Source organism: Myotis brandtii, unplaced genomic scaffold (genome assembly GCF_000412655.1).
Source record: "Myotis brandtii unplaced genomic scaffold, ASM41265v1 scaffold827, whole genome shotgun sequence".
NCBI classification, from domain to species: Eukaryota; Metazoa; Chordata; class Mammalia; order Chiroptera; family Vespertilionidae; genus Myotis; species Myotis brandtii.
In genome coordinates, this window is record NW_005371360.1 from 1,303,827 (window position 1) to 1,312,483 (window position 8,657).

At 57.5% G+C, this 8,657-nt stretch overlaps 2 protein-coding genes across 3 annotated transcripts in view; one reads left to right on the forward strand and one right to left on the reverse strand.

Annotated features, from left to right (window-relative positions):
- CRB3 (crumbs family member 3) overlaps positions 1-2,456 on the forward strand; it is a 5,234-nt gene extending 2,778 nt beyond the window's left edge. The window contains exons 3-6 of one of the 2 annotated variants that reach the window (XM_005884411.2): positions 88-311; positions 980-1,047; positions 1,551-1,694; positions 2,021-2,456. In XM_005884411.2, coding sequence (XP_005884473.2) covers positions 182-311; positions 980-1,047; positions 1,551-1,694; positions 2,021-2,092 — 414 coding nt within the window. In that variant the 5' untranslated portion in view covers positions 88-181 and the 3' untranslated portion in view covers positions 2,093-2,456. Of the gene's footprint in view, positions 1-87; positions 312-495; positions 665-979; positions 1,048-1,550; positions 1,695-2,020 lie in introns of those variants that run through there. The other variant, XM_014531909.1, reaches the window with a different exon arrangement.
- An 87-nt stretch (positions 2,457-2,543) lies between these two features.
- Positions 2,544-8,657, reverse strand: part of DENND1C (DENN/MADD domain containing 1C) — an 8,976-nt gene continuing 2,862 nt past the window's right edge. Inside the window, exons 9-23 of the mRNA XM_005884409.2 lie at positions 8,587-8,640; positions 8,375-8,485; positions 7,423-7,523; positions 7,285-7,330; positions 7,056-7,157; positions 6,850-6,975; positions 5,924-6,028; positions 5,116-5,206; positions 4,984-5,024; positions 4,718-4,789; positions 4,051-4,095; positions 3,874-3,981; positions 3,604-3,671; positions 3,245-3,452; positions 2,544-3,147 (exon numbers count right to left, since the gene is read on the reverse strand). Coding sequence (XP_005884471.2) covers positions 2,599-3,147; positions 3,245-3,452; positions 3,604-3,671; positions 3,874-3,981; positions 4,051-4,095; positions 4,718-4,789; positions 4,984-5,024; positions 5,116-5,206; positions 5,924-6,028; positions 6,850-6,975; positions 7,056-7,157; positions 7,285-7,330; positions 7,423-7,523; positions 8,375-8,485; positions 8,587-8,640 — 1,827 coding nt within the window. The 3' untranslated portion in view covers positions 2,544-2,598. The remainder of the gene's footprint in view (positions 3,148-3,244; positions 3,453-3,603; positions 3,672-3,873; positions 3,982-4,050; positions 4,096-4,717; positions 4,790-4,983; positions 5,025-5,115; positions 5,207-5,923; positions 6,029-6,849; positions 6,976-7,055; positions 7,158-7,284; positions 7,331-7,422; positions 7,524-8,374; positions 8,486-8,586; positions 8,641-8,657) is intronic.

Consider the following 8,657-nt stretch of genomic DNA (forward strand, 5'->3'; position numbering starts at 1 on the left):
CCTGGCGGGGGGCGCCCCTCCCTGGGCCTGCGCCGGGGTCAAGCCTCCTCCCCCACGCCCTGGCCTTTCTCCGTCTCCCGCCCGCAGGTGCCAAGTCGTAAGTACCTCTGGCCCGAGATGCGGTAGGAGCGGCGCGCAAGAAGCCCTGTCCCTGGTGCCACCAGCCTATCTCCCCAGGCCCATGGCGAGCCCCAGCCTGGGGCTGCTCCTGGCGCTCGGCCTTACCGGCAGGGGCGCTGGGGACCCGGGACACCGAGAGGTCAAGAACTGGGGAGCGGGCATGGAGTGCCTTGGGGGCAGCAGTCTACAAGGTCAGGGCTGGGGATTTTGAATTCCTAAGTCCTTCCTTGGACGGGTCGCAGTTGGTCTAGAATTCCTGAGTTCCTGATTGGGGTGGAATTATGAGCTGGAGGCAGAGGAGGCCTGCATATCTGAGTCTCTGTGGTTGAGGTGTTTTGGGCTGTCTGGGAGCCTGGAGGAGGCCTGCCTGCCTGGGGCTCTGAGTCCAGGATGACCACCAGGCTGGCCATATGGGTGGACCCAGCCATTCAGTTCTTCCAGTTTCAAGAGCCTGGGGTGGGGATGGGGGTGGGAGTGGAATCAAATAGATACTCCAGGGAAAAGCAGGATCTGTCCAGATCTTTCAGAGCCAAGAAAAGGCCAGGTAGGTGGGGGAGGGGAGAGGAGGGGACAGTTGGGCTTTGACACCATCTTGTCATAGCCCCCAACTCAGCGCTAACTGCAAACTACTGTGGGTGGATTCTTCACTGCTGGGCTCCACTGGGCTGAGGGTGGCCAGAGTAGCAGTACAGCTGGCCTGGCTCCGACATGCAGAGCACCCACAGTCAGAAGAGCAGAGTTCTAACGGGGGTGGGGGTGGGGGGTGAGGGCAGGGGAAATCCCCAAGGAAGGGGGCAGATGTGCCAGGATGGGAGTGATAGATGGAGCTTCATTTATTCTCTCTACCACTTCCTCACAGCATTGGACCCCACTGCATACGAGAATAGCACCACTACCACCCCATACCCCAGCTTCAATGGGGCCCTGGTGAGTTGGGGGGTATATATGGCATGAGGGCAGCAGGGATTCTATTCAGGATGCTATCCACAAGTAGCAGGTGGAGGGGCCTAGATCCCCAGAGGTGGCAGGCCAGGATGGGGGTTGGCATTGGAGAACCCCAAGTGTGAGAGATCAGAATATCAACATGACAATTAGGGAGAGCCAGGGGCCCAGACTGGGGAGACCCAGAACCTCGGGAAGGGAGTGGATGGTGGCACGTGCAGTGGGTCAGGAGCCCTACAGGCCTCTTGGGAGGAGGGGGGGAATAGCTAGGAACCCAGATGTGATGGGTGCTTGGAAGGGGGACCCTAGACATGGCAGGTGTGAGGGACTGGGAGCCCCAAATGTGATAGATGGGGATCAGGTGGAAGAACCAGATCACCAAAAGGAGCAGGGGTGTGTGGGGGGATTAGGAACCCGGGATGCTTCTAAGGTGGGGGCGGACAGGATCCCCAGATTCAGGGAAGTCACACCTGTCTCCTGTCTCGCAGTCTAAGGAGGCCACCACTGCCATCATCGTGGTCTTCTCCCTCTTGGCTGCCCTGCTTCTGGCTGTGGGGCTGGTGCTGCTGGTGCGGAAACTGCGGGAGAAGCGGCAGACAGAAGGCACCTACCGGCCCAGCAGTGAGGAGCAGGTGGGTGCCCGAGCGCCACCACCCCCCAACCTCAAGCTGCCTCCTGAGGAGCGGCTCATCTGAACGCTGGGGTCCGCCACAACCACCACCACTACCCAGGACTGCCTAGCACCTGCTCCCACACAGCATCCACCACCGAGACACGAGCCCACGATGGCTCAGTTGGACTTTGGGGCCATGGGGCACCTGCCGGGTGGGCTCTGCGAAGCATGTCGCCTCTGCATGACTCTGCCTGCAATTGGGGGTGCCGGTGCTAGGGACCCGCCTTTCTGCTTGCTGCACCGTCTCCACACAGGCCCGACAACCCCCCTCTCCTTTCCTTTCAGTTCTCCCACGCAACCGAGGCCCAGGCTCCCCAGGACTCCAAGGAGAAAGTGCAGGGGTGCCTGCCCATCTAGGTCCCCTTCCTCTCTTCATCTCCCTCCCTTGCTGTGTGACCTTGGGGGAAGGCTGATCCCTCTCTGAGCCTTCAAAACCTGGGCTTAAGAATAGAAGGGGAAAAGGTGCTTCAAAACTCTGCCCCTGAGGGCAAGGGAGGGTGGGGATGCTGACATTTTATATATATATATATATGTGTAAAATTGGTAGTGAGATATAATAAAACTTTTTTTTGAACTGGTGGAGGCAGAAATTAGCCTAGATGGAGGAGGTAAATGCAGGGCTCATAGGCCGTGGAGGATGAATTGCAAGGTTTTGAGGATCTTAGGGGCTGGGAGGGTTTCCTGGAAGGGAGGCTTTTCACTACCATTTGGAGCCAGCAGGAGGCTGCCCCAGTGGGGAAGGTGGTGGATGGGATGGGTTTAGGAGCAGAGAGAGGGCCCCCAGGTAAACTCACCAGGAAAAACCAGCTTTGGGCTCTTGAGACTTTATTGAGGGAATGGCATCTCCTCCAGATGCCTGGTCCTTAACCTTCAAAACACTTTTTAAGCTCAGCAACTCTGGGCCGGTTCCTGGCCTGGGGCTCCTGCCGGTTGCTAGCGGGCACAGCAGGGGCTCTGGGGCTCTCTGGGAAACCGAGATCTGAGGTAGAGTCAAAGGTTGGAGATGTCCAGGTGATATCTGAGTTGGGCTTTGTGGGTAGCAGAGGTTGGGGGCTCTCTGGAGGGCTGGGATGGGTGGGCACTGTGGAGAGCTGGGAGCAGGAGCTCTTCTCGCCTCTGGGCTCTCCGGCGGCCTCGTGGAGAGGGGAGAGAGGTGGGGTTTGTTGATGGGGCTCTGTGAGAGAGGATTTGAGGTCCCCGCTGCTGCTTGGGTCTGCAGAAGCTGTTAACGATTGGGTTGAAGAAGTGATTTCTTGGCTGGCCTCTGAGAGAGTGAGGTTCTTTGAGGACCTGGTGGTATCCGGAGGCTGGGGGTTTTGTAGAGATGGCAGGCCGGCAGGCAGGGACTGGGAATGGGGTTCTGGGGGGTCCTCCTCATCTGGCTGCCACCTTTGTCTTCCTGGTAAGTTAGGCTGGATGGGGGGTGGGGAGATTAGCAAGTTGCTGGACTTTAGAGGGGGAGGGGGTGGCAAGTTGGGTGGGCAAGTGGGAGAGGACTGGAGGGCTCACCAGGCTGAGGCAGCTGTCCAAGTCCTCTCTGTGGCAGCAGTCTAAGCTCTGGCTGGGCCGCAGGCTGCCTGTCCTTGTGGCTCCCGTGCTCAGACTGTCTAGTATCTCACTCAACAAATCCAGTTCTTCCCCAGACCCCAGGAAGCTGCTGTCCAAAGCTTCCTCTGCCCAGGAGTCCTGGGTAGCCTCAGGGCTCAGAGGGGGTGTCCTGTGTGAGGTTAGGCAGCCTCAGATATCTGCCCCCAACCCCCAGCTCCAGTCTGGTGGCTCTGGCAGGTTTGAAATTTGGGGATCATCTTCCCCATTAGTTCTGGCCTCCCACTTACAATATTGCCCCCTCTCCTGCCTTTGAGCCTTACCTCTCCCCCAGGGACTCAGAAGGTCTCTCTTCCTGCCGGTGTCTCCTGCTGGGGCGAAGGGGCCGGTTCTGCAAAGGACAGGTTTGGAGGGGTGGGGCCCCAGGAGCTAGAGTCAGGGGAGCTGTGTGAAGGAGGGTGAGTGTGAAGCGGGCATCAGGTACTGGGGTACACGAGGAGGGAGGCAAGTTGTCTAGATGGAGATCGAGGATGGGTGGAGGACTTGGTGATAATTCCAGGTGTGTGTGTCGGGGTGGAGGCAGGGCATCTTACCTGTCCAAAGTGCTGGGTGATAGGCAGGCGCTGCTGCAGGTGATCTGAGCGACTGGTGAGGGAGAAAGCCCTGAGGGAGCCCCCCCTCTGCAGGCTAGAATCCCTATCCTAGGAAGAGGTTGGGTGAGCCAGGAGCCCATTTCTCCATTCCCCCCACCCCTTGGCCATTAACTTTACCTTGTACATCAGGAGGCTCTGCATTCCCTTCAAGCCACTCTTGGCCTATGGAGGAGCAAAAAAATAAATAAATAAATAAATAAATTAGATTTGAGGTGATTTGACATGGGACATTTGAGAACTCAGCCCCCTGTTCCCTAGAACAGTGGAGTCTGCCATCTATTCATGTTTATGTCTCACAAATGTATTCACAATTCCCCATGCATCACCTAAGGAGTCAATACACACTCTCGCCCCCTTGACTAATACAAAAGGACTATTCCTGGGGGAAAGAACCCCCAGATGAAATGGGGAGTGGCAAAAACAGAACATCATAAAAATGTGTCCGTGTTCAAAAGCCGAGTGAAGAATAAAATTGAATGTACAATTTGGAGCTGCAGAAGTGGGCCCCAGGAAACGGGCTTGGGAGAAAACCCCAAAAGGATAGAAGCGGGGTTTGCAGTGTCTGAGAAGGACAAAACAAACAAACAAACCCAATGAATCTTGGTTGCCAATTTTAAATAGGAAAGAAATCCTGACAAACATGAGAATAGTGAATGGAAAATGAAAGTGGGAAAAATTGTTAATGGTTTAACTGCTGATTCAGTTGATAAAAACGTGCACTTTAAATGTGGGGTTAAAATGTCCTCTGTCACCCCAGTAAACGGCCTGCCTAGCCCAGTCTCACCGAGCGGTACATGTTTCTGACGGTTGGTTGGGTCTTGGCCTTGACGGAATGCAGGAGGGCACCGCCACCTTTCTGGAGAGAGAGTGCCAAGGGAGAGAGGTGTGGGCATCTGGGGTTACCCCAGGATTGTGTGACCCCAGACAAGCCCTTCTCCCTTTCTGAGCCTCAATTTCTTCACCTCTATAAATGAGCAAAATGATGACCCTACTTGGGGACTGTTGTGGGATTAAATTAATCCAATAATAAACAAGACAGGTGTTCAATACCTTTAGGTTGTCTGCCCAGAGCTGGTAGGAGCGAAGGGTGCCTGGAATGAGGAGAGAGCGTGGTCATGGCAGGCATGCTCAGGCTGGGGGGGCTGCTGGGGGTAGGGACTCCAGGCTAGATTCAGGGCTCACCTGAGGAGGCCCCACTGCAGGTGATCTCCTGCTCAAACAGATCTGAGAACCCCTCTCCTGTGTTAAGCCTCTCCAGCCGGCCATCAATGAACTGGGGATGGGAGAAAGGATCAGAGTCACATCTGAATGCAAGGACTAGGAGTCCTCTCGCCCTCAGGAAGTAAAAGTCATTCCTGACCCGGCTAGGGGCCCACCCACAGGACCCAGGAGGTCTGGAGGCCACCTTTGGAAGCCAGAGGTCCAACCGCCTCCTATAGCCCCAGGTCAGGACCTGTTATCAGGGACCAGACCCCGCCCCTCACAGGGACCCGGAAGTTAGATTCTGCCACTTCGAACCGACCCACCTCTCAGTGACTCTGGAAGAGGTTGACCCCACCTTCAGGGACCCTAGAACCCACTCCCGCGCTGAAGGATCCTGGAGTCCAGCCCACTTTCCTCCAGGAACCCAGGAGTCCGATCCCGCTCCAGCCCCCTCCCAGGTACCCCAGAGTCCCGGCCCGCCTCCTCCTTCCTCCCAAAGGATGTGCGCATCTGGACACTCCCAGAACTTCCGAAGACGGCACGGACTCCCACCCTGATCCTGGAACTTGGTCCCACCCTTATTTCCCCAGGGCCCAAGGAATAGATTTTGTCCCTTAGGAAATCAGGACGGGAGCTCTCAACTTTAAGAAACCTAGTTCAGTTCTGTCTCCCCAATCTGAAGAGGGAGATTCCGCCAGACCGACTCTAGCCCCGCCCACAGTACCCAGGCGTGGCGTCCCTAACCCCGCCCCCCAGGTCCCAATCCCGCCCTTGGGCTCTGGCGCACCTGTTTGAACAGCTGCAGGTGCACAGCCCGCCGGTGGAAGGCCTGCAAGGGAGTCCCGGGCTTCTGGGCCAAGAAGTCTTCTTCACTGAAGGTCACAGGCTGGCCCTGGAAGAAGGATCCTCGTCCTGAGCTCCCGGAGGCTCTCCTGGACACCAGCTGCCTCCCTTACTCTACCATCTATCTATGTAGCAAATGTTGATTGAGCGCCTGCTGTATGCCTGCTCCTGTGCAGGACCTGGTGAGTCAAGGGGGGGATTTGGGCTTTTACCCAGAGGGAGGTAGGAGCCCTAGAGGGCAGAGGAGGGAGGAGACCTGACTTGGGTGCTCACAGGTGACTTCTGACTGCTTCAGGGAGGACAGACTATGAGGGTGAGGGTGGGAACCGGGGAGAGGGGACTCATCGGGGAGGCAAGCACACTTATCTAGGTGAGCAATAATGGGGACCAGTCCAGGGTGGAGACATGATGGGGAGAAATGGGCAGATTCCAGATGTGTTGTTAAGGCAGCCAACAGGAACATCAGATACTTAAATGATAGAACTTCCCCCTCCCTCAAGTTTTTATAGAATAGTGGGAAACTGAGGGAGGGGGTTGAAAGTTAGCAGATCAGAGTCCTGGGTTTAACACTCACCTACCACAGGACTTCTCCAAGCCTCAGTTTCTTTACATGTAAAATGGGACCATAATGGCACCTATCTCATAATACTGTCACGAGCATTAAATGAGATAGTAATAGTAGAACCTAGCATTTGAATACTCGTGATGTGCCAGGCACTATCCAAGCATTTTACTCACACCATCTGTTTGGGTGGGTACTATCTGGATCTCATTTTATAGATGAGCAAACAGAGGCATAGAGTAAACACTCTAAATGATATTATCTTCCAGGGTCCACTAGGCCTCCTCCTCAGCATCCCCCCTGCTCACCGGGCTGCAGATCAGCGCATCGCGGTACCCCCCAAAGAGCAGTGCCTGGGCTTTGAGGAAAAGACGGGACACCCCTTCTCCTGGGGCCAGCGCGACCTTTTTTAGCCTCAGCCTCAGCAGGGACACCTGGAGGACAAGGGAGCGGCGCTGAGCGGGTGGGTTTGGGGCCTCCCTCTCCCAGAAGCTGCGGGAGGGGTGATACTGACCACGTCGGGAGGCAGCGCCTGCACGTCGTCGAAGGGCGTCTCTAAGATATTGGAGTCCACGTTCATCATCACGACATCTTCCAGGCCTTTCTCCAGCACTCTCTGTGTTGGAGGGTGGTAGGGGGACCGCAGCTCAGAGTCCGAGGAACCCTGGCGGGGGAGGGTATCTGGGGATGCAGAGGGAGGAGAACTCCGCCCGTCCTTGCAGTCCATGGCCGCTCCCACTGACCTCTGTGAGACTGGCGTGGACTCCGATGAGGTAGGGCATGGGAGCGCTGCGGACGACCCGAGGGAGCAGGGTCATGCAGGCCCTACGCCCTGGTCCCCAGCCCCCAGGCCCTGCCCCTCCCTAGACTCCGCCCCTCACCAGCAGTAGTCCAGCAGGTGCGGCGGCAGTGTGGGGATCAGCACGTGCTCCCATTGCATGGGGTACAGGAGGGCACAGGACGCGTGGACGCACGAGGTCAGCTGGGGACGGGTGGGTACTGTGGATTCAGGGCCTGGACCCCCAGCTTCAAGAACCCTCTCTGGGGTGGTTCAAGAACCCTCTCGCAGCTCCATTTCCCACCCACCTCACCTTACCCACCCGCTGCTGGGTAAGAGGTGAAAAGTCACACCCCTTTAGGAAGCAGGTGGAGACCTAGAATTTGGCAAATTACAGTGCTTGGAGCAGGTGGCGCCAGGAAAGACAGGTCAGGTAAGAGGTGCTCACTCAGGGGGAGGGGCTTCGAGTGGCCTACGATTCAGGGCAAGTCCTAGGGTTCGGGGCTAATATGCAACCCTCCGGGATCCCTCTTCTTAGGGGTAGAGCTGTGACTAAGCCCACTAGCTTAGGGGTCAATACAAACTTGTTGTCCCAACAAGGCGGAGCTAACAGTCGCCCTAGCCCCGCCTCTAGGGGTGGAGCCACGACTCAGCTCCACTGACCCTACCCTAAAGAGGCGGAGCTAAAATTTACCTTCCTTGGTCCTGCCCTAGGGGTTCAGCCTCCACGACCACCCTCCCTGCCCTTAGGGGCCGAGCTGGAATTTAGCGCTCCCGGACCTCGCCCTCCAGAGGGGCGGAGCCAGTGGGTGGAATCTGGACTCCGCATTCCCAAAGAGGAGCTTGCAAACGGCAGCTAGACGCTACCACGCTGACTCCCCCCACCAGAGTGGAGCCAGCGTTCAGCTCAACCCTGACCTTCACAGGGGCAGAGCCAGGACTTTGCCCTCGGGTGACGCCGGGTGAGGTTAGAGTAGGAATCCGCCCCCGTCGTCCCGCCCCCAGGGACGAAGCCCGGTCCCGGCCCCTCCCGGCCCGGCTGGCCCCTGCCTCACGGTGCTCAGCTTGCTGGCGGTGAGCAGGACCCTCCGCTCGGCCAGGAGCGCCGCGAACAGCCCCACGATGTTCTCATCGGTCACCGCCACCACCAGCTCGGTTAGGTTCCTCTGAGGGACAGAGAGGAGCGCTGGGCGCCAGGGACGACAGGATCTGGCAGTCCCCGCGGGTTTCGGGACCTCTTCCCGCCCCCTCGGAGGAGTCCACTCACGTTCTCCGGAATGGATGGCAGGCGGCCGGAGTCAGGGGCCACGAAATAGGAAAGCTGGTGGTGGTGGTGGG